Source organism: Thalassophryne amazonica, chromosome 15, assembly GCF_902500255.1.
Source record: "Thalassophryne amazonica chromosome 15, fThaAma1.1, whole genome shotgun sequence".
Taxonomy (NCBI): domain Eukaryota; kingdom Metazoa; phylum Chordata; class Actinopteri; order Batrachoidiformes; family Batrachoididae; genus Thalassophryne; species Thalassophryne amazonica.
The window spans coordinates 58,754,830-58,780,433 of NC_047117.1; the positions used below are offsets into that span (position 1 = coordinate 58,754,830).

General features: G+C 41.7%; 1 protein-coding gene across 2 annotated transcripts; it reads left to right on the forward strand.

The window, feature by feature from the left end:
- The first annotated feature begins 6,805 nt into the window (after positions 1 to 6,805).
- Positions 6,806 to 20,878, forward strand: LOC117526889 (C-type lectin domain family 4 member F-like). Of its 2 annotated transcripts, none has more exons than XM_034188968.1 (6): positions 6,806 to 7,075; positions 7,265 to 7,378; positions 10,953 to 11,243; positions 11,432 to 11,580; positions 17,331 to 17,434; positions 20,208 to 20,878. In XM_034188968.1, the coding sequence occupies exons 1-6, from the start codon at positions 6,904 to 6,906 to the stop codon at positions 20,350 to 20,352; spliced, it is 975 nt and encodes a 324-aa protein (XP_034044859.1). In that variant the 5' UTR covers positions 6,806 to 6,903; the 3' UTR covers positions 20,353 to 20,878. The 2 variants fall into 2 exon arrangements, with proteins under 2 accessions (XP_034044859.1, XP_034044860.1); XM_034188969.1 differs by having other exon boundaries at positions 7,265 to 7,327.
- Positions 20,879 to 25,604: the final 4,726 nt, after the last annotated feature.

Sequence of the window (25,604 nt, forward strand, 5' to 3'; positions counted from 1 at the left end):
TTTAACGTGATGATATTTTTGCGTTTCCCTTCAGTCTAGTCAATGGAGCAGCACTTGGGCACGCTTGTACGTCCTCTGTTGAAATCCCTATCATATAAGTGGTTGCATTGAGGCAAGTGGTGTTACATCTTATCAGATTTGCTGAGAACTGCTGCCCCCGAAATACAGTTTGATTATGCATCCGTATGATAAGGACATTCTGTCACCCTAGCAGGGTTACGGTTTAGCCGTCAGAGCTGGTGTGTTGAGGATATAGGTATTTGCGAATAAACATAACAATTAGTAACGTAATTCCATAGCCAATAAATGAACTATTGTACCACAAATTAGTATGGTATATATGACGGTTCCATCTGTCTCATTCACATTATGAATAAACCTCTTCTGACGTTGCTTGCGTTGTTCTCTGGCTCGGTCCACCGTGAGCTGCAATTCTGGGTCAACCACCAGGCCAGGAATCCGAGGAGCACGAAAACACACTAAGATCACAACGCAACCGGCTGCCCTACCAACAGTCCGGCAGCGGCGGCGCTGAGCACGACGCTCCGGGGTCTGCTGTAGTTCGGTCATGATTGCTAGGATACAGTGTTGTTAACCACTTCACCTAATAGTGCAAGGATCTCCCTGCTTCACTGGCATTGAGACAATCTATTGCTAATTAAATAGGACTCCCTTGTAGCCAGACTTCCCCTTACACTGTGGAGGCAGCCAACACACGCTGTATCTTACAGTGATGTATCCACGTTGATCTCTCCGCTATCTTTACTGCAGTTGGTGTTGTTAACAGCACTTGGTATAGACCTTCCCAACGAGGACTGGACAGTTCTTCCTCTTAATCACTCTGATGAACACCCAGTCTCCTGGCTAGACTACTGGAAGGCCGTCCTGTGGAAGATCAAAATTATTCGGCAGTAAATGTGTTTAAGTTATCTCTTTCTGTGTTAATGTCTTTCTCATAAAATTTGCTAATGTTTGTTCCTCATCTGCTGTTTTAGTATCCATGTCAAAATTGGTAGACGATATGGTCGTCCATAAAGTATCTCAAATGGTGTTAACCCTGATGGTGTTGGTGTTATTCTCATATACAATTTTACTAGGTCCAAACATTCAATCCAGGTTCGTTTTGTCTCTTCTATACATTTCCTTAATCTTATTTTTATTGTGCCCTTTGTCCTTTCCACTAATCCTGCACTGTGTGGATGATAAGCACAATGATTTTTGAGATTGACCTGTAGCGCTTCTCCTACGTATTGCATTATTGTATTAACAAAATGCGCTCCATTATCTGAATAAACTGTTTCTGGTATTCCAAATCGTGGAATGATGTCTTTGCACAATGCCTTAGCCACTGTAAGTGCATCTGCATGTTTTGTAGGGAACAATTCTACCCATTTTGAGAAGGCATCAATTATGACTAAACAAAATTCCTTCCCTTCATGTTTACTCAGCTGTATATAATCCATATGAATCACTTGAAAGGGATATTGTGGTGTTGGAAATTTGCCTCTTTGGGGTCTCAAATTGCCTTGTGAGTTGTGTTTTGCACATATCATGCATGCTCTACAATGCTGTTTTGCATATGCATCGAACCCATAAAGACAAAAAATAGATTGCAATTGCGATATCATACCCCCTGATGAGACATGCGTCACGCCATGGCTCATAATAGCTGCCCATTTAAACATATTTTTTGGCAATATGGGTTTCTTTTGTGGTCATACGTACAAATCATTTGCATACGTAGCTCCTTTAGCTATCCACATTTGTTTTTCTCTGTCAGTTGCCTGCTGTTGCATGTCAGCAAGCAGTGTATGACCTAAATGCAAATCTGGAGTAGTTTCCTGTACAACAAAAATAGCAATGTTGTACAGCGCTCTACCGTAAGGTGTGGTTGTGATAATAGCAAGGACATACACGAAAGATGTCTTGCTGGGGACAAAAGGCTCATGTTTGTCTGCAACAGAAGTGCAGAAACTGCATGTGGAACTTTCAGTGTCAACTGATGGAATAGAACAACATTACTGCTACTTTGAACAGCCATAGAGGCTGCAACAACAGCCTGTACGCATGGTGGTAGAGCACTTGCTACTGCATCCAATTTAGATGAGTAGTAGGCAACTGGCCTCAATTTTGAGCCATACACTTCAACCAAAACACTAGTCATGAACTTATTCTTACAATCAACTGTTTGAATGAATGGTTTACTATAATCTGGTAGTGCCAAAACTGTGGATGACACTAATGTTTGTTTTACTTTTACAAAGGCTTCCTCAGCATCTTTGTTCCATTCCAACACGGTTGACATTGAAATATCATCCTTGTACATCAAATCAGAAAGTGGACTAGTCAATTCTGCATAGCAGGGAATCCATGCCCTGCAGTAATTAGTCAGTCCAAGAAATGACATCATCTGCTTTTGGTTTGTGGTTTTGGAGCGTGTAAAATTGCTTCCTTCCTGTCAGACAGGATCGTGCGCCCTGTGGCTGATAATTCATGTCCTAAATATTTTACTTTATCCCTACACAACTGAACTTTGTTTTTACTCACTTTGTGGCCATTATCAAATAAGAAACACAATAATGCTACTGTGTCAGTTATGCAGTTTTCTCGTGTGTCAGAGGCAATCAAAATGTCATCAACATACACTAATAGTTGGCTATCTGCCGGTGGAACGAAATTGGCTAAACATGCTGACATGACTTGAGAATAAATAGTTGGGCTCTCTGCGTAACCCTGCGGTAATCTGGTGATCGTTGTCCTTTAAAGGTAAAAGCAAACCAGAATTGACTATCTGGGTCCACTGGTACAGAAAAAAAAAAAAATGCATTACTGATAATTTAATCTCATGAGTTTACAGTGTGTGCGGATCTGGTACACATGGAGCTCTTTTTACTACAGCAGCATTTACTGCCTGCAGATCTTGAATCATTCTCCATCCCACTGAGGGCGGAGCCTTTTTTACCAGGAAAATAGGGTGTGTTACATGGTGACTCTGGACATGGCACTATTACTCCTGCTGTTAACAAATCCTCTATTACTGGCCTGATTCCTTCAATTGCATCAGGTTTCAATGGATACTGTCTTACCACATGGTCTGTATTCTGTTTTTGGTCTTATAACTACAGGTTGTGCATTTTTTTATCAGTCCTACGTCTGAAGGACCTGTTGTCCCACAATCCTGATGGATACAGAGAGAGAAGATCATCCTCTTCAAGACTCAACTGAAACACTCAGGATGTGGAAGTGGCACATCAATATGTGTTCCAGCTGTCAGCACCAATGAGACATTAACTGGCACTTTATACAATTTAGTTGATGGACTGAACTCCGTTCGTGGTCCACTCTTGCTCCAATCAGTGGCTGACAAAGCGTTATGACTGTCAGTCCCAATTCTTGCCATTCTGTCAAATATGGCTTACAAAGTGACACATGCAAAGGCATACCTGTGAATCTCAATTTTGAAACATCTTCAGTGGCACCTGTTACTGTTATGACAGCTGTTGAGTTGCCATCATGAATCAAATCGGTCATTGTCAGCTTCACAGGTGAAATGTTTTTCAATTTGTTTTCATACACTGGTGTTCCTGGCAATATGCCACTATGGACTCTAAATACACTCTCAAATCTGCATCTAAACTCTGTCCATGGTTCTCCTTTCTGTGTTGTCCTGTAATTCAGTGTAATTTATTTTTGGCCCTAACACACCTTTTGCTTGTGTAATCATAGCTTCCACTCTTGTTTTCAAGACTGGATCATCATGTGGCAACGGTACGCCATCCTGGTCTGCAGGATTCCAGTCTCCGCGTATCTGACTCCATTTAGGGCCACATGCTTTCATCCACACCTGTTGGACTTCAGGTCCATTAAGGTGGTAAGAATTTCTAATGTTTTCTATATCCGGCATAAATCCCTCAATGTCGACATGTGGCGATGGTATCATGTCGACTGCTGCTTTGATATCATCAGCATTCCATGTTCGATATACGAGCATGGTTGATCGATGTCCTGCTGTTCCTGCAAGAGGATTTGGTACTTCTATCATAGGATAGGCACCTCCCTGGTCACTGTGTTCCACCATGGGAGGGGCTGTGGGCACTTTCGCTTGACTGCGTGTTTGTGGTTTTTTCTGTTTTTTCTGGTTTTCACTTTTACCTTAGGTTTTACTGCCAAATCATACTGTGGTGGCGGTACATCGTCATCCTCTGGTAGAGGGGATAAAGGTGTTGTTGTCACAGACGATCCAGCCGGCGGTGGTTGTTGAGGCTGTTCTGGTTCTCTGTGCTGAATTATCACATCTTCTTCTGCCTTACCTACAACTTTCTTTTTCCTTGCTTTCTCTAATCGTCGCTTCTCTGCTCCCTTCTGTCTCTTCTCTGCTTCCTCCTCCCAAAATGCCACTAAATCTGCCCCTACTTTCTGCTTCTTTTTCTCATCACCTTTATGTTCTTTTCCAGCTTCTCCTTCAACTTCTGAATACTAGTCAGGTTCAGTCGTCCGTCAAAGTCATGGTTTATTAATCCAGGTCTCCAATTTCTTTGTTGCTTTTGGATTTTTTGCTTCCATAAATTTCCAGTCGTCAGTTGATAAATTTTCCTTATTTTTTAGACGTCTTACCCCCCATTTTTATTATCCCTTGTTATAATTTGGACTTCAGACGGGGGCACACCTAGGGTGTTCTAAATCTGAAGTTTTCACTTCTTCGGACGTGACAATTAATTTGCCGTCGTGTGGTTGATTCCTTTCACCTCCCCGTAGGAAGCGGAATCACTTGCCTCTGCTTCCACACACGGTTGTCACTAACGTTGTCCAAAGTATTACACTTTCACACAGTTATTTACACTTACACAAAACACTATTTACACATAGAAACACTTTTAATAATCGTACGCGTATTCTTAGGCCAGGGGAGCTCGCCCTCCCGTGAAATTTAACTAATGTCCTGCATTAGGGGACTCCGCCGTCCCTGCCAAATTTAACTGCTTTTTTACAGTGCCCGTATTTCTACCCGGATTTTCCGTTACGTATTAACAACAGAGGAGTCCGTACCCTCCTTCCGAATTTAACTCTACGGGCGTCCTCCAGACAACCGTAGAGGAGCCGCCATCCTCGCGGATTTTAACTGCTTTGCATTAACAGACGATTCCACGCCATCGCTTACGGAGTTTAACTGTTTTATGTGATCACTTTATCCCCTACCGGTACGCGTATATCAACAGAGGAGTCCGCACCCTCCTTAACGAGTTTAACTGCTTTGCATTAACAGACGATTCTGTATCATCGCTTGCGGAATTTAACTGTTTTATGTGATCTGATCACCACTCACTCAGTACTGTTAGCAAAGAAATTTTACTCACTGACTCGGACCTCCTGTCTGTCTTCTTCGGGAAAATCTCGTCACCAGACGATGCCAATGGTGTTCGCAATTGCAGACACGATCAATCGATCGGACCTTGGCCAAGGATTACGTCTGGACTTGGCGAGCCCCCCGCCGGACACCTCCGGTATTGTTGAGATCCCGGACGTAGCCCCCATCAATGTTGGGTATTTTCTCCTCCAAACATTTTTAAAACCTTAACAAGACAAACAGAGTCAAGAAACACCAGTGAGACAGCAAGTCAAATTTTACGCGCGGAGTGCAGTCAGGCTGTACACCAAGGCTACACTAAAGTCTGGCCTGCGCTCCGCTCTTTTATTAGTGAATCCCTCATCACATAAACAAAAACTTGTCCTAAGGTGGGGGAATGACGCAAGACAAGTTTTCTTCTCCGTACATAAACACACACGTCATAAGTGCAGCTGTAAGCAAAAACAGTTTCTTTCTTTTACTCTTATCGTCGAAGGTCAGCACATCTCGTTCATCTGTTGCAGTTATCAGCTGTTCTGCATCTGCCTGGAACACTAAGCATCACATCACAATCAGTCAAAATTCAACCTTCAGTTCTTTTACTCCCAGTCGTTAGCGGCTACGAAAACAAGTTGTATAATAGTAATAATAAGTACATCCAGCTCCTCATTCCCAGTTCAGATTGACCCCAGCATGCTAAAACAAGGTTGAATAACACGTACATTCTCGGGTTTAAGTGCAAACAGCACAACACCGTTCTCATCAGAAAGAAGACAAAGGTCCAAATGTTTAACAGTGATAACATATATATATATATATAAAATCCTTAACAATCATTATTTGAATAATCACTGGCAAATACATAGGTGGCTCATTATTCATGGATTTATTATTTGGTGGGACCAAGGCTTTACTGTCATTGATTTCGAGAATCGAAATTTAATTTTTAAACAGTTCAAAAATTGGGTCCCAATTTCAAATCTGGTGCCTATGAGGGCCATTACTACTACATATGCCAAGTTTGTTCAAGATTGAGAAAGATAGATCAAGAAATTATTATGATACTTCAAAATGCCCCCTGATTTGCCATTCGGGATGAACTGTGAAGGAGCAGTGCTCTGTGGAATGTTCCTATTAACAACATATTTTGTTTCCAAACAATATCAATATGTGGCTTTAATTTAGATATTACTTTCCCACTATTGATTAATTCCAGGCTATGACTACAACCAAATTATTATTGTGTGTGTTTGCCATGTTATTGATCTGGTGGCCAAACTTTACTATGCCTTGACAACGCCATATCAGACCTCCCCCACTGGTTACAATCCAACCTGACCTATTGACTGCTCTCTCACTTCATACAGTAATCCCCTAATAATCATTTGCCTGTGACTTCCTCTGTTTGTGTGATTATTTCCCTATAACTCTCATGAGTCATGCAGTGAACAGTTCTCTGCTTGTACCAACGAGATAAGCGAACATATAAGTTAAGTAAACTGACATACAGATCAAACTTTCACTGTAGGTTTGTGAGGAATCCATGCTGTTATACAGAAATGTCTGAGGAGCTCTATACCACAATAGACTTCAGTAAGAAGGTCAGATTTCAAGCAGGCAAGAAAGAAGATAACATCTTGGATGAATCTATTACGAGTGATGGAGTGACAGTTTATGACAACTATGTGGCACCAAAATTACAAGACAAATCTACTGAGGACCAACAAAAAGGTACTGAACCCATTTATTTAATTTGTCAGACATAAACAGACTGTGTAGATTAGCTGTTTCATTCCAGTGTAAAAGGGATTAAATCTGTTTTGTCATGACAAGTTACAAAAAATTAATATATGGAACTTTTAAAATGTTTTATAGTTGTTATTTCAACTAATTCTCAAAACTGATTATTTTTGCTTATAGCTGCTTCAGTAACTGCAGAATCAGCAAAGAAGAATCGTGTCTTTGTTGCTGGAGTGTTTCTGGGTGTGTTGAGTCTTCTTCTCCTCTCTGCAATCATTGTCCTGGTGATCCAGTGTGAGTTTTCTAACTTGGGTTAGCTGATTACACTGAACAACTAATATATTTTGCTCCCTGAAATAAAGTGTCGTTATGACAATGTCAAATTGAACACAAAATCATTTCAGAACTGCCGTGTCATGTAAGTGAGGTCCGGTCTGGGTTCCAAACTTTTCAATCCATTGGAAACTTATGCCTGAGACACTATGCATTCGTCTTATCAATGCCTGCATGTTTTACTGAGAGTTCTATGTTGCAAAAAAATTATGACTCATTTCACATCTGATGTCATGATGCCAAACTTCACATCTACCAACAAGGAAAATAGCTACAACCATCATGAAAACCTGTGAAGGCTCACATTCTTCCACACATTAAATTGACAAAGATTTGATTAGTGAATCAATAAAGAATTGGACCAATAATCAGAACTGATAATGACATACATCTCCATAAAATCCTATGAATTTCTATGGCCGATTCCAGGATGTAATTCCAAGCCTAGATCTTAAGGTGTGTTTACACATAGGCAAGACGTGTTACGAATGTCATATTTGCATCATTCTTGGCACATTTCTGACATTCGTAACATGACTTAACGCATCTGAATGGGTTTCTTAATGGTGCGTGTTGTTGCGTGATATTTGTGAATTTCATGGAGCATGTTTTTGGCCATCAAAAAATCTTCCAAAAATGTCACGCACCACCCTCATTTCTTCTCATGGTGTGGAGGTCATAACTGAGCGAGTTGATCCGTCTTGATTAGTGGTGATCCTTAATAGAGCATGACAGCATGCTTCTCTGACGTGCGCACAATTAAACCCTGCTGGACCACATTCAGTTTCATTGCTGCAATATGCTGAAGAAGGACAATGATGCCAGGTCGACTAAAAGTCTCGTTCCTTTGCTCCTCCTCCTCCTGCAGGTGTTCCACCTGCTACATGAGCCTGATGTTTGTGAAAACAAGCGAGACGAGAGCCGTGTGGAGCCACACTCTGGCTTTCAGTCTCCTCCTCCTCTCTGTGCCACTCCATGGCAGTCACAAAGTTCTTCTGGTGTGAATTTTGAGGAACAAACTGGAGCGATCTGAATTGTTCAGCAACTGATAGTTGGATGAATATGGGTGTGTGTGTGTGTGTGTGGAGACAATTCGCCTCATTCACAATGTGACAGAACTTAACGATGCACTGTTACGCATGATAGTGCGCAACAGAGTACACCACACGGAACATTATTTTTGACCATGTGTAATGGTTCCTGATAATTCTCCAGCAACACGTGCCATTAATCATAACAGGTAACAGGTTGCAACAGTTCTTGAGGACACCTGGCGCATCTGCCCCGAATCATCACATTCATGATCAGCGGCCAAGAATGTATACTTCATGGCATTCGTGACGTGCCATCGTTATGTGTAAACGCAGCATTACTCAGGGTATCGACTGATTCCACAACGATCACATCATCATCCACAAATTTCCAGTTCAGTATATCTTTCCAAACAATGGCACATAAACCACTGGTTTCCACAACCCAATGCAGCACACAGTCTATGCAAGCACTGAACAATGTAAGAGCCAGAAATCATCTCTAATGAAGACCATCCATCCATCCATCCATTTGTGACCGCAGGACGTATCTTTGTGGCCGGGACGGTGGTGGGATTCAAACATCAGACTGCTTAAGCTGAAGACCAAAACTCTACCAGGTCAGCCAACGGGGAATTCCCAGCTAACCAAGCTTAGCAGGAACATCTTTTCAATCTGGACTTCACCTTGCTACACATCCATTCATCTGTCTATCCATATTCTAAACCCAATTATTCCAGTTAAGGGTCATGTGCTCTTTTGACAAAAAGGAGGGTATTCTCTGGACAGGCTGCCAGTCTATTGTAGAGCTGAACACCAGTATTCACTGGTGTCCATCAAATTGTGGGAGATTCAGGAAAAGCTCAGGATTTCCCAGAGCAGTCTGGTCAACCAAATCAAACACTTTTCATGTTGAAATGCGGTGCCACATTGAATTTATTGAAATTAGTCATACTGATGTTTTAGTTTAACTGAGTTCAACTAAATGCTATTTTCCACTATACTCACTATGCTATTGCATGTAGAGCATGATGCCCTACATGCACCCAAACCACATCCAGCCTCAGTAAGCAAGTCTACCTATGTCTAAGGGTATTTTCACAACTGTGGTTTTTAGTCCATTTAAAACAAATAATTTGTTTTCACCTATGGTGCGACTCATTTGGGCAGGAGTGAATACTGTAATCACAGTTGGGTGTGGACCAAAATAAAAGCAGCAAGACCACTGAGAGGACAAAACATTCAAACCAAATGTGAACTGCAGAAAATGCCTGAGTTTTCACGTCTGCTGCGCGCCTAAAAGCCCAAATAAAAATGTCAGGACAGCCGTCAAGGTTAGCAATAGCTGTAATATTAGCATCTCCTTGGCCTCCCAAAACTGTTACTACACAACAAACCCAGAGCATTAACACAATACCTTAAACCAGCAAGAGAACACACTTTGGTGCACTTACAAAAATTAACAGAGGTAAATGTCTGGTCAGGTGAAGATTAGTTACCAATTTGAAAAGTATTTTCACTTTTTTCTAATGTTAAGTACACAATTAGAATCAGTGCATCAGCAAGGGATTTTTATGATATAAACAACAGCACTCACGGGGTGGTCTTGTTCAGTCTTAAAACTAAAAGACTGTGCTAAATTAAATTATCAAACTGGTGCTCTTTCCTAATAGTATTAAGATATGTATTGTGCAGTTTGATTATTTTTTTCATTTCATTGTTTCATGTTCTGTATTGTATTGACTTTGAATAATTAATGCAATGATTTCCCACATTCCAAATCATTAAGTGTCTTTATGCAGCAAATGTTGGACGGTGATCTGCTGATAAACACAAACAAGAAGAACTATTATTTTTGTAATTAATTTGTAAGTGTTTATTTTCAAACTGCGGTTGATGACGTGGCCATGTTGAGCACCTTTAAGTAGTAATTCATAATAGATTTAAATGTTAAAATGTTGAAAACAATATAATATTTTATGCAGCATGATGCTAACATTAGCATGACCAAATAGCTCCTGTGTGAGCATTTTATGAGAAATATCTGTTATAAACTGATTTGTGTGGTAAACTGGTGTAATGGATTATGTCTAAGAAGCATGTGCTGCAGATCTTCTATCAAGTGAGATGGTGGCTTCTAGCTAGCAATACAGAACCCCACATGTAAGCTACATTATACATAGGGTTGCTGTATAAAAGCAAAATGACTGAAGGTAAAAAATACAACACTGTAACATTTTGGTCACTGGTCCAGTCCAAACAAGTGAATGATTGTGTGTGAAAATGGCCTCAAGCAACATTTGATTAGCAGCTACACTGAGGACATGTGTGGGCATGCTTGGCGTTATACTTGTAGACGTAATATAATGGGAAATCCAAAAATGAAAAAAAGTATTCCCATAATTGTTCAGGAAGCAAAATCTTTTTATCCATTGTTATTTAATGTCCAAAGTTGTAATGCATAATGCTTGAGACATCTCCATGTTCTTTCTTGGTTGACACAGTCACCGAGGACAAAAGGAATTGGAACATAGAGAGGACTCAGTTTGAGATGAAGAAGTACAACCTAACCAAGGAAAGAGATGATCTGGTGACCAATAACAGTCAACTAGAAAGCCTCATGTACAACCTAACCAAAGAAAGAGATGACCTGCAGACCAATAACAGTCAACTACAAACATTCAACTACAACCTGACCGAAAACATGAGCCAGTTAGTGGCTAATAAAGAGAAGTTGGAGGTCATTAACAGAAACCTGACACAAGAAAATAATGAATTACAAACTAATCTTTCAAGTAAGTGAAATAGCTTTATTTGACCTTTGTACAAAAGAACACACAATAACGTCTGTTATTTGAAAGTTGACCATCATTATTTGTTTATTGCTCATTGCTCTATTGCTCTTCATCATTATTTTGCTATGCTGTTTTGCAAGTGAAGGTTAACTGATTTCTTTTATCTTTATTTTATTTTCCCCAAACAGAGGCATTGGCAAATGTATGTACTTATGGGAACAGTTTTGGTGGCAACTGTTATTTCTTCTCCATCGCACAAAAAAACTGGTATGACAGCAAAGCAGAATGTGAAAAACATGGTGCACACCTGGTGACAATATCCAATAAAGACGAACAGGTGAGTCAGATGTTGAATTGAACAATTTAAAAAAAGTGATTTGCCCACATTGTTAACATATGAAACATATTTTATTCCCTCATAATCATATTGACACAACTCTCAGATAACTGCAGGTTCTTATTTCAATGACGATTGTTGTTCGTTAAGGCTTTTGTTTCCCACAACAAATGTCTGAGGGCAAAATTGTGGTGGTAATTATGGGATGTTCAGAGATATTAGAAAGGTCAGGTCAGGCTTTTACCTGACCTGACTGTCAGGGTTTGAACTTTTTGCTTGCTTTGTTCTGTTTACTTAGGTTTGTTTGATTTTGTTGCATGTGATTTCTCTTGCTGGGTTTTTACTGCTTGGGCTTTCCCTATCTCTCTTGTCTGCTTCTCTTTGTGCTTGGTGGTGGGCGGTGCACACTGTTTGGCCACACCCCTATTCTGGTGTTTTCCACACACCTGTTCCTAATCTGTAGTTCATCACCAGGGTGTATATAAGCTTCACTGGATGCACTGTTTCCTCACCAGATTGTTATGCCTTGTGCCATCGCTTCCAGCTCAGTTCCTTGTGTTTCCTCGTTGTGCCTGCTTCCTACAGTTTTTGACCTATTGCCTGTTTTTTGACCACGCCTTCTCACCTGATGTTCCTGTTTGTTGAATTTTGGCTGCCTTTCTGTGTACCAGACCCAGCATATTCCACAAGTAAATTATATTAAAATTAAGAGCTGTGAGTTTGTGTCCTGCATTTGTGTCCAGACATCTCTGTTTACCAAGCCTGATACTGACCATATTAATGATTGTCAGGTTCAATACAAGGAACAAATGTACAATTATCTGGACTAAAAAAAATTACTAAAGTCCAGCTGTCTTTGATTAAACTTTTAGAAACTCTAGGAAACATATATATTTGGGAAATGTTTGAAAAATGAAAAGCTAAGAAATCATATTTACATAAGTATTGCAAGTATTCACGCCCTTTGCTCAAAACTTTGTTGATGCAACTTTGGCAGCAATTACAGCCTCAAGTCTTCTTGAATATGATGCCACAAGCTTGGGTGCACCTATTTTGGTGCAGTTTTGCTCATTCCTCTTTGCAGCACCTCTCAATCTCCATCAGGTTGGATGGGGAGTGTCAGTGCACAGCCATTTTCAGATCTCTCCAGAGATGTTCAATTGGATTCAGGTCTGGGTTCTGGCTGGGTCACTCAAGGACATTCACAGAGTTGTGCTGAATCCACTCCTTTGGTATCTTGGCTGTGTGTTTAAGGTCATTGTCCTGCTGAAAGATGAACCATCACCACGGTCTGGGGACAAGAGTGCGAAGGATGTTGTCAGGATTTGGGTTTTGTCTGGGTTTGTTTTCGTGTTTTGGTTAGGTTATGTGTTGCTTTTCTGCGTGTTCTTTCTCTTGTCTGGGTTTTTCTGCTTTAGGCTTTCTGTCCCTGCCTCTCTTCTCTGCCTCCTCTGTCTCTTGGTGGTGAACATCTCCCTCTCTCTGGCCACTCCCCCATTCTGGTGCATTCCACGCACACCTGCTTCCTATTTGCACCTCATTACCTGGGTGTACTTATAGCTCCCCAGTTTGTCCTTTGCCACATTCATGCACCCTGTGCCCTCTTTCTCTGTTTTGTATTCACTTCCTGCTTGCCTTTTTTGTATTTATGACCACCTTCTTGTTTTCTCGACCACGCCTTAGCCTGATGCTCCTTGTACTACTGCTTATTTTGGACTGCCTACTTGTGTACCGGACCCCGTTTGCTTCAACAGTAAACTGTTTTTACCTACAGAGCCTAGTGTCTGAGTCCTGCATTTGTGTCCTATCTAACCTGCCTACCAGACCTGTCAGATGTTTCTGGACATTTCTGCATTCAGCTTTCCCTCAATCCTGACTAGGCTCCATTTCCTGCCATTGAAAATCATCCACACATCATGATGCTGCCACCATGCTTCCCTATAGTGAAGCATGGTGGCGCTTTGCCTGGTTTCCTCCAAACATGACACCTGGCTTTCACACCAAAGAGTTCTATCTTTGTCTCATTAGGCCAGAAAATTTTGTTTCTCATGGTCTCACAGTCCTTTAGGTGCCTTTTGGCAAAGTCCAGGCAGGCTGCCATGTGCCTTTTACTAAGGAGTGGCTTCAGTCTGGTCACTCTACCATACAGGACTGACTAGTGGATTACTGCAGAGATGGTTGTCCTTCTGCAAAGGTTCTCCTCTCTCCACAGAGCTCTGACAGAGTGACCATCTGGTTCTTGGTCACCTTCATGACTAAGGCCCGTCTCCTTCAGTCGCTCAGTTTAGACAGGTGGCCAGCTCTAGAAAGAGTCCAGGTGGATCTGTATTTCTTCCATTTACAGATGATAGAGGCCACTGTCCTCATTGGGACCTTTCAAAGCAGTAGAAATGTTTCTGTACCCTTCCCCAGATTTATGCCTCGAGACAATCCTGTCTCAAAATTTTACAGACAATTTCTTTGACTTCATGCTTGGTTTGTGCCCTGACATGCACTGTCAACTGTAGGACCTTATATGTAGACAGGTGTGTGCCTTTCCAAAACATGTACAATCAACTGAATTTATCGATTCTAATTAAGCTGAGAATATATAAATATATTGAGTGTGTGGCAGTTACAGGGGCATCACACTACACAGCCTCCCCGGTAAAGTCTACTCCAGGGTGGTGGAAGTAGGGTTCGGCTGATAGGAAACTTCTGATTGAAGAAGAACTGACCAGCTCTTCACTCTTACAAGGATCCTTGAGGAAGCCTAGGAGTATGCCCATCCAGTCTACATGTGTTTTGTGGACTTGGAGAAGGCATATGATTGGGTACCCCAGGAGATGCTGTGTAAGGTGCTGGTGGCGTTATGGCATGAGGGGGTCCCTTCTGAGGGCCATCAAATCTCTGTACTCAGGTTCTCTGCTGTAAGTCGGACTTGTTTCTGGTGGGGTTTGGCCTCCACCAGGGCTACGCCTTGTCACTAATCCTATTTGCGATATTCATGGACAGGATATTGAGGCGTAGTCAGATGAAGGAGAGTTTCCAGTTTGGTAGGCTCAGGGTCTCATCGCTGCTTTTTGCAGATGGTGTGGTCCTGTTGGCTTCATTGGCCTGTGACCTCCAGCACTCTGTATCTGTTCACATCTGAGTGTGAAGCAGCTGGGATGAAGATCAACAATTCCAAATCAGAGGCCATGGTTCTCAGCAGGAAAGTGATGGATTGCCTACACCGGGTAGGGAATGCAGTCTTACCCCAAGTGAAGGAGTTCAAGTGTTACACCACAGACATTAGCATATATGCACACTGTGAGCACATGGTGCTGCATTCAATTTCCCTTGTAATCGGTGTTGGTTAGTTCCACTCAGATGATACAGGAGCATGAGATTGGATGGTTAGTTTCCCTCATGAACAATGGAGCATGAGATTGAAAGGAGAATCAGTGCAGCAGGGATGGTGTTGCATTCACTCTCCCGAACTGTTGTGACGAAAAAGGAGCTGAGCCAAAAGGCGAAGCTCTCGGTCTTCTGGTCAGTATTCATTCCTACTCTCATCCATGGTCATTAGGGTTGGGTCATGAGCGAAAGAAATAGATTGTGGGTACAAGCATCCAAAATGGGCTTCCTCTGGAGTTTGGCTGGTGTCTCCTTTAGAGACAGGGTGAGAACCTCGGCCATCCAGGAGGAGCTCTGAGCAGAGCCACTGCTCCTTCGCATTGAAAGGAGCCAGCTGAGGTGGTTTGGGCATCTGGTAAGAATGCCCCCTGGGTGCCTCCCTAGGGAGGTGTTCAAGGCATGTCCAGCTGGAAGGAGACCCTGGGGAAGACCCAGGACTAGGTGGAAAGATTATACCTCCACACTGTGCTGGGAATGTCTTGGTGTCCCCCAGTCAGAGGTGGCTAATGTGGCCTGGGAAAGGGAAATTTGGGGTCCCCTGCTGGAGCTGTTGCCCCCGAGAACCCAGTTCAGGATAAGCGGTTAAAAATGAATGAATTCATGAATGAATGAATGGGTGAAGCTGGGCATGTTGTATGCAGTCTTTAGTTAATGTAATTTTATCTCAGTTCCTCAAATTTGGCCATATAGTGCTGTGACTGGCAGCATGTTCATGCAATATGCAAAATTACATGTTTTAAATTTGGGAATTTATTACACAGTAATTTTATTTTTTTCATTCGCTGCAGAATGACACAAAGACCTTGGTAAACCCATTTCTAACATCAAAATTTTTCATCCACATCAATAAAGAATTCTTGTCGCTTTGATTTTTCTTTGAAAAACACTTCATATTTTTAGATTTAGAGCCAAATTATATGTTGACACAGTGTTCAGGGAAATACATATATCACATTCAGAAAGCTGAGATTGGTCTGAACATTTTGATATGCAACACATGGGCATTATACTATGTGCAAGTATCTTAAAAGGGAAATGACTGAACATATGGTAAAATTGATCAAATACCCTTTGGTTTGAAGGATTAATTGTATGCTAACATCAAAATAACTGAACAGCCAAATCCAAATCACACAGAAATAATTTATATCACAATGTATTAATGAAATAAAAACAACGGTCTGTGTAAAATTAAAGTTAAAGGAGTATATTTTCCCATATTACACCCCATTATTCACATTTTGTGGATTGGGATGTGCCCAGATATCGAAACCTTTTTAACATGTTTAGAACTTTCCCAGTTGTTCACAGTGTTCAACCACACACATTTTTTTCTCCAGATTACATCTGTTTTCAGGCACTAGCAGTCAGTCTGCTTTGTGTGAGCCTGATCACATCAGATCACAGAATAAGAATAAGAAGAACTTTATTAATACAGTAGGAAATTGTTTTGCCAGAATGCAGAAACAGTAAACAGTAAACACTGCTGTTTTTAACTGTATTTTTACAGTGAGATCAATGAGTATGTTTATGCAAAATGACCGAAATACACTTGCACAAGATGTTGATGGTATTGCACATAGCTCTGAGTAACTGAAAAACTCTGATCGTCATGTATTCATCCTGCAGAAGGGGCAGGAGTTACATATTCTGATTGCCACAGGTAGGAAGGACCTCCTGTGGCATTCTGTGGTGCACCTCAGTGGCCTCAATCTTTGGCTGAAGGTGCTCTGACAGGACATCATTGTTGCATGCAGGGGGTGTGTGGTGAAGTTTTCTCAACATCCTCCTCTCCAACACCTCCACCACACACTCCAGTTGCACCCCCAGGACAGATCTCTCTGATGGGAGATCTCTTCAGCAGAGCAGAGGCTGTGAGTGTTTCTTCAGGAAAAACTGGAGTTCTGTCAGGAATGGCACCCGGCATAAAACTTGTGCAAAAATACCACTGCGTATCTGCGATAAGGACCCTGTACAAATGGGAGCACCTGAAAGGACAACAAGAATGCTTGTTTTCAGGCCCTGATTGGTATCCTTTTGTGTGTGTGGGTGTGTGTGCAAAAATATACATTATCAGGTGTGGATTTGACTTTTCAGTTAAGCTGGCCTCCTTAGCGCTCTGAGAACAGAACAGATCATCTGGATTATCAACAAATGTTGCAAACTCCACTTTTATAGAGTTAATTGAGGGGCTGTGAATTAGTCACTCTAACAACCACATGACACAGAGAAACTGCAACAATAATTAGTCTGAATGACTTTTCTGGATCGTTTCCTGATTTATTAATATATTATAAATATACTTGTGTTTCCTATGTCATCATCATCATCATTCATTCATTTGTTTATATTTAATGTTCTTTGAAACATAGCAATTCATCACCAGCAAGGCCAGTGGGGAACACTGGATTGGTTTCACTGATGAAGAGGAAGAAGGTACTTGGAAATGGGTAAATGGAGAGCCACTGAACACAATGTAAGACATGTTCACTGTTTTCATTCATTATTTTACAGATCAGGTCAGAAGTGTAAAGTCCTATTTAAGCAGTGGTTTATCTCCCAGGATATTTAAAAATTTGAGCTGTTGAATATGCTATTATAACATAGTTTGTGAAGGAAAGAGCAATCTTCTCTTGTCTGACTCACGTAAACAAAGCACAGGGCTGGAATGCAAATGCAGGATAAACGCATGTGAGCACAGTTTAAATGCACCTCTAATTCTGGGCTACTAAGTAGGATTTAAAAACTTCATGTACCTCCTTTATGCACCAAATGCAAGTATAGACTAAATATTCTCTAGACACAGTTTATTATTGTTACCAGCAGGACACATAACTCATACCCACTGCGCGCAATCTGTAACGGTGAAATTAACCGTTTCTTTCACTCTCTTCTAGGACCCTCCATGGTCCTTGATTTAAGAAACGTCACATATCTGTGGTCAGGAAAGGTGCCACATAGATCACTGCTTCGCTCAGACCCACATACTGCACATCCATGAAGAAAATGTCTTTATGCAATTCCTTTGTTTCTAATCCCTCAGTAAAGACAAGCATGAGAATTCCCAGGTCATAATCGAAAATCGGCCAAATTATAACCACCGATGGTGCACTGTAATCAGTCATAAAGTGTGGAATCCCACAAGGTGTTCCTGGATGAATTAAATTTCTCCAGGGAGGAGCACGGTGCCCCCAGACTGACATGCGCCACGCTGGGGGTGAGCCCCTCTTTGTCCCTGATTATAACAAACTGGCACTAGATCTCATAATTATGAGATCTTTTCTCATAATTACAAGATGAGGCATCTATTTTTTCTTAATCCAGTGAATGTAATGTGCCACCATATGATAGCCTGCAATTTATTTATTTATTTTTTGTGGTTGGCGGGTGACTGAAAGGTTTGTCCATCCAGAGTGGTCCCAACTGACTCCGAGGGTGGTCAAGCCACCCTAAGACCCAGCCATGACACCGGACCTGATTGTGGTCCCACATAGTGGAGAAATAGACATGAAACAGTGATTTCAGTAAATCCAAAACATGTGGTTGCTTGAGTAATTTTGTCATGTGAGAAAAGCATCACATGATATTTTAGAATCTTTACACCCAAACAAGCAGGGACATTGTTTGTGATCAAACTGTTTATGAATAACCCCTTTTTGATCTGATTTGTATGGTTGGAAGCCCAGACTAGGGCAACGTGATTTGTCCTGGGGTCTGTTCCATAAAACAGAATTACCAAATAAGCCTGGTTTATTTGGTAATCCTGGTCTTGTTATTATATCTTGTTTTTGTCAATAATAAACTTTTAGAAGAAACGGATAAAGGTTAAGATCACACGTCAAGGTCAAGATTTATTTCTAATCCTACTATAGTAAATACTTGGTCACATATCTGGTTACTGTGATGTACTAAAGAGGTGTGACTGTGGGTGACCTGAGAAAAAGTGAAAAATTATGTGCACCAGATCTGACCACAAGACCTTCTCCCATGCTTCCTCTGGATCATCCAGATGGTCCCTGGCAAACTTCAAACAGGCCTGGACATGTGCTGTCTTGAGCAGGGGGACCTTGCTGCCCTGCAGGATTTTAAACCATGACAGCATAGTGTGTTACGAATGCAATCTTTGCGACTGTGCTCCCAGCTCTTTCCAGGTCATTGACCAGGTCCTCCCGTGTAGTTCTGGGCTTTCTCAGAATCATCCTTACCCCACGAGATGAGATCTTGCATGGAATCCCAGAGTGACGAAGCTTGACAGTCATCCTGTGTTTCTTCCATTTTAGAATAATTACACCAACAATTGTTGCCTTCTCACCAAGCTGCTTGCCTATTGTCCTGTAGCTCATCCCAGCCTTGTACAGGAGGCTGATGTCTCCATTAGAGATGAGGTGAGAAGCTCGGTCATCCGTTGGGAGCTCGGAGTAGAGCTGCTGCTCCTTACCATTGAAAGGAGCCAGCTGAGGTGGGCACCTCCCTAGGGAGGTGTTCCAGGCACATCCATCTGGGAGGAGACCCCTGGAGAAGACTCAGGACTAGGTGGAGAGATTATATCTCCACACTGACCTGGGAACGCCTTGGGATCCCCCAGTCAGGGGTGGTCAATGTGGCCCGGGAAAGGGAAGTCTGGGGTCCCCTGCTAGAACTGTTGCCCCGGAACCCAATCCTGGATAAGTGGTTGAAGATGAGATGAGGATGGCCAATAGAATGTTGATAAATGACTTTATATTAGTGTTTAATGTTAATCATATGTGTGTGTTTCTTAGCCATTCTAAATATCCCCTATACAGCACTGGGCCACATTTTTGACTTTGGCCTGTGACCTTGACATTGATCAAACTTCTGAGTTACTTTGTTCACTCACAGGATGGAAAACAACACCTCTGCATGCACAGATTGAAAAATGTGCACAAAAATGTTTCCGCTGTGAAGACAGTTTGTGTTGATCTGTGTTAATCTTCTGGGTTGAATAGCATTAAACAAAGTGTCACAGTACAGTAGTTACACACTGTGGTAACTAGTTTCTGTGGCACATAGTTTGTGTCTCGAGTGCTGTTTTAAGAAAATGAACATTCAGGACGTATCTGACTTTACAAATGATAAAATTTTCCTGTCTTTAACAAGTTGACGGTTTTTACTAGAATCATGTTGAATGTCATTGTTACATGCTTAAAAAGTACAATGGAGTCAAATTTGATTTCTGATGTTTTCAGTGTGATGATTTTAAAGATTGACAAGGAATTGTTTCTCTGTAGGTACTGGAGGACAAAACAACCGGATAACTATAACAACAATGAAGACTGTGCTACTGTTGTACCACATGACTCTCTGAATAACTGGAATGATCTTGATTGTCAAAAATCCCGTAGATGGATCTGTGAAAAGGAAATAAATAAATGAAATTAATGAGATGAAGATGGATGATGCTGCAGCCTGAAACAGGAGAAGCCAAAAGAAAAAAGGGAGACTGTTATGGCTGTTTTCTAGATTTTTCTTTCTTTGAAACTCCTGTACAAAATTCTGAAGTTTGTTCTCCAAAACACCTTTTTTCCCATTGACTGTTTTCACACTGATATAAACACCTTCAGTCTGATGTGTTGGCAGTTAACCACCTCCTCCATTGAGGAGCCTGTAAGAGCTTTGCTCAATGGCTCCTAGGTACCAGTGGAGTAAATGCTGTTTTCTCACCTTCACCTTTCCCCTGCTGGTGTGGGGACGATGCTGCAATTATTTATAGACAGGTCAGTGGGATTATAGTGAGATGTAACATGCTGTCTGAAATCTTTATAATTTTATTTTTATATTTTCTGAACCTGTGGAAACATTACAGCAACATCAACATTTGTAAAACTTCAAGTATGAGAGATGAGGAAGGGCACACTGAAAAAAACAGAAACTTTAATCAATAAATTGCTTTAATATCTTACATCTACATATACTAATTTTTCCTCAAACTAGATTCATGATATGATTGAATCATTAAATTATAAAACTACTTTGAGATGAGCTACTAAATTAGGTCTAACAAATAAGTGTTATTATAATGATGATAATGATGATTATTATTATTGATCTGATTTTCATGTTTTTCAGTACACATATTACTGATTTTTTTTTTTTCTTCTACTTAGGAGGTGATGTGATCATGTCATGCATCTGTTTGTAAGCACAACTTTTAAATTATTATGAATTTTGTTTACGTCAGAACATGACGTAAACAGGAGTCAAAAAATGTATATTTCTAAATGTGATTTATATATATTTATATATACGAGGGCTGTCAATAAAGTATAGGTCCTTTTTATTTTTTTCAAAAACTATATGGATTTCATTCATATGTTTTTACGTCAGACATGCTTGAACCCTCGTGCGCATGCGTGAGTTTTTCCACGCCTGTCGGTGACGTCATTCGCCTGTGAGCACTCCTTGTGCGAGGAGTCGTCCAGCCCCTTCTCGGAATGCCTTTGTCTGAGAAGTTGCTGAGAGACTGGCGCTTTGTTTGATCAAAATTTTTTCTAAACCTGTGAGACACATGGAAGTGGACACGGTTCGAAAAATTAAGCTGGTTTTCGGTGAAAATTTTAATGGCTGATGAGAGATTTTGAGGTGATACTGTCACTTTAAGGACTTCCCATGGTGCGAGACGTCGCGCAGCGCTCCCAGGCGCCGTCGTCAGCCTGTTTCAAGCTGAAAACCTCCACATTTCAGGCTCTATTGATCCAGGACGTCGTGAGAGAACAGACAAGTTTCAGAAGAAGTCGGTTTCAACATTTTATCCGGATATTCCACTGTTAAAGGAGATTTTTTTAATGAAAGACGTGCGGACGGGTCCGCGCGTTGGGACGCAGCCGGCGCGGTGCGGCGGCACAGGAAAAACACCTCCGTGTTGATAACCATTTGTAAAATCCAGGCGGCTTTTGATGGCTTTCAGTGGAGTGAGTATATGAGAAATTGTTTAACAGCTGGACATGTTCCAACTTGTCCTTAAGGCTTCCAACAGAGGTGTTTTTCCTGTGGCGGAGCGTCGCGGCGGCTGCGAGCCGACACTGCAATCCGGTTCTTTCTGGATGCTTCCACCTACATCCAAAAATATGCAAGCTAGGTGAATTGGAAACTTTAAATTGACCGTAGGTGTGCATGCTGGTGTGAATGTATTCATCTGTCTATATGTGGCCCTGTGACAGACTAGCATTCTGTCCAGAGTGTACCCTGCCTCACACCCTATGACTGCTGGGATAGGATCTTTGTGCCTCGAGACAATCCTGTCTCAGAGGTCTACAGACAATTCCTTTGACTTCATGTGTGCTGCAGTACCATGAAGAGTAAAAGAAATGTGAATGCAGTAAATATACTATAGGGGAAACCAGGGCATGGCGAATCACGGGGCACAGTGAATCAGTAGCTATATCTGCAAAACTACTTATATATTTGCAGCAATTGTGACATATTTTTATGCATAAAGACATCCCCCTTATATTAGTGTTTTTGGATACATTAAGGGTAAAACCAAGTGACAAGTGAAGCCAGTTTTTTCCTGTCAAAAGTAAATTTTGTGGATGTCTTTGTATTTATTTCTCACAACAGAGGAAAGGTGACCCAAAAAATTGTTATAAGTTAGAAGACTACCCCATCCAACTGATGAGCATGTGTTATGTCTTCTCCAGACTATCAGCTATTTGATAACATGATTCGTGTGTCACATGCATCCGGGGCACAGTGACTCAGTCTAGAAAGTAATTTACTAAGCCCCAGTATCAAGTGGATGACAAATATTACTTGTTGAAGCTTATACATTTATTTTTCCATGAATTATTTCTACAATTTGTGTATATAAACAACTGTTTTCATGTTTGAACAGAAATTATGACAGTTGTATTTATAATAGTTTCTAAAGGACTTATCACTGTATAAGACACTCACACACATTACATACACATTACACATATATTTAATAATTTTGAAGAAATCTTTAGAATCACGTGTTTTTTCATTATGTTCTATGTTGATTCACTGTGCCCTGTGAATTAGTGTGCGGGGATTCACGCGTCGGCACCCAGCCGCTCATCGCGCGGCGCCACAGCGAAACACCTCCGTTGGAAGCATTACAGGACAAGTTTGAACATGCCCAGCTGTTAAACAATTTCTCGGATACTCACTCGACTGAAAGCCATCGAAAACCGCCTGAATCTTACGAATGGTTATCAACACGGAGGTGTTTTGCTGTGGCGCCGCGCCATGAGCGGCTGGGTGCCAACGCGCGAATCCGTCCGCACGTCTTTCATTACAAAATCTCCTTAACAGTGGAATGTCCGGATAAACTGCTGATCCCGAGCTCTTCTGAAACTTCTCTGTTCTCTCACGACGTCCTGGGTCAACAGAGGCTTAAATTTGGAAGTTTTCAGCTTGAAACAGGCTGACGATGACGGCTCGGGGTGCGGCGTGCCGTCCGGCTCCGTGGGCAGTCCTTAAAGCGACAGTAACACTCCATAATCTCTCATCAGCCGTTAAAAGTTTAACCGAAAACCGTCTGAATTTCTCGAATGGTGTCCACTTGGATGTGTCTCACAGTTTCTGAAAAAATTTTGATCAAGCAAAGCGCCAGTCTCTCAGGAAGAAGTCAGACTAAGGAATTCCGACGAGGGGGGTGGACCAGTGCTCACTCAAAGCTTGCCCACAGGCGAATGATGCAACCGACAGGCGTGAAAAAACTCACGCATGCGCTCGAGGGTTCAAGCTTGTCTGACGTAATCGCACGTGATTCAAATCCATATAGTTTTTTTAAAAAATAAAAAGGTCGGGTTCTTTTCTAATAGACCTCGTACAGTCGCAAATTGAGCTTTAGGAGTTTTACTGCGTTCGCGGAGCTGTAAAACCGGTATTTGTGACCGTATAACAGCATGAACGTCTGCAAATCATCAGACACAACAGGGTTTTTCCCATTGTAATCCAATTCCATCGTTTGCACATTTTATTTTTCTGTAGGTAATTCGGTCAGTGAGGCTTACCATCGAGGCAGCATCACTCCAACAGTGGTCAGGACGCGGAGTAATCGATTAAACATGAAAATCCATCAAATGTGAAATGGTAATTCTGGATCAAAATCCACATCGATAGTTTCATATGATAGCTTAAATTCACCCATTGCTTCAGCAGTACATGACTTTCTCTCGCTCTCAGCTAACAGTGCTAACAGCTAGCAGTGCGCGCAGCCAGTGTTCTGTCAAATTATGCGTCTCGTCGCATAAATCAACAGTTCCACATCCCGACAATATGCGCGGAGGACAGGAATGATATTCGACAAGAATGACATCTCATCAGAACACCGGTCAGGCCGCAGAGTAATACATAGAATCGAATATTTATTGTCATTTTAATGTACAACGAAATTAAAAATGCTAGACCAGTCAGTGCAACATGCAACAACATTCAGATCATATAAAACAACAAGACTCTAAAACTAAAACTATAAAAGCATATATATATATATATATATATATATATATATATATATATATATAATATCAAATATTCAACCAAACATTCAACATCAATTGCACAATCCCTTAGTCAGACTAGCAGCAGTGTTACATTTTGGCATTATTAAGTGTGGTTATTGCTGTGCGGTAAAAGCTGTCTCTGAATCTGTTCATCCTTGTTTTGATTGATCTGTTACCGTGTGCCTGATGGTAACAGATCAAACAGGGAGTGACCAGAGTGTGAGACATCCTTTATAATATTTTTGGCTTTTTTGAGGCAGGTGGAACGGTGCAGTTCTTCCAGAGTGAGGAGATGACAGCCGATGATCTTCTGGGCTGAGTTGATGACCCTCTGGAGCGCTTTCCTCTGAGCCACTGTGCAGCTGGTGTACCACACACGTATACAATATGTCAGTATGCTCTCTATGAAGGACTGGTAAAAGGACACCAGCAGTGTCTGGGTGATGTTGCTTTTTTTTGAGCACCCTCAGGAAGTGCAGTGTCTGCTGGGCCTTTTTCAGCAGCTCAGAGGTGATCACGCTCCAGGACACATTCTCCTCAATGTGGACTCTCAGGAAGGGGAAGTCTGCCACCCTCTCCACACAGTCCCCGCTGATAATCAATGGTGTAATGTCCTTTTTTTTTCTTCCTGAAGTCTGTTATCAGCTCCTTGGTTTTTGAGATGTTGAGGAGCTGGTTATTCTCCCTGCCCCACCCTATTAGCTGCCACACCTTATTCCTGTAGGCAGACTCATCCCCTCCGGAGATGAGGCCCACCACTGTGGTATCATCTGGAACCTTGATGATGGTGTTACTTTGGGGGGGGGTGCAGTCATAGGTGTAGAGGGCGTAGAGCAAGGGGCTCAGCACACAGCCCTGTGGGGCGCCGGTGCTGAGGACCGTAGATGTGTGGTGGCCTACTCTGACTCTCTGGCTGCGTTTAGACAGGAAGCTGTATATCCACATGCAGATGGAGTGTGGGAGACCCAGGTCCCCCAGTTTGTCCACCAGTTTATGAGGGAAGATGGTGTTGAATGCAGAGCTGTAGTCAACAAAGAGCAGCCGCACATAGCCTCCCTGCTGCTCCAGGTGGGACAGTGCAGCATGGAGGGCTGTGGCTACAGTGTCCACTGTTGATCTGTTTGCTCTGTATGCAAACTGGTGGGGGTCGAAACT

Excerpts from the sequence above, each read along its gene's own strand:
- LOC117526889 (XM_034188968.1), top strand. The coding sequence starts at position 6,904 with ATGTCTGAGGAGCTCTATACCACAATAGACTTCAGTAAGAAGGTCAGA. Across the intron at positions 7,076-7,264 it reads TACTGAGGACCAACAAAAAG|CTGCTTCAGTAACTGCAGAA; the intron begins GTACTGAACCCA and ends TTTTGCTTATAG. Across the intron at positions 11,244-11,431 it reads ATTACAAACTAATCTTTCAA|AGGCATTGGCAAATGTATGT; the intron begins GTAAGTGAAATA and ends TTCCCCAAACAG.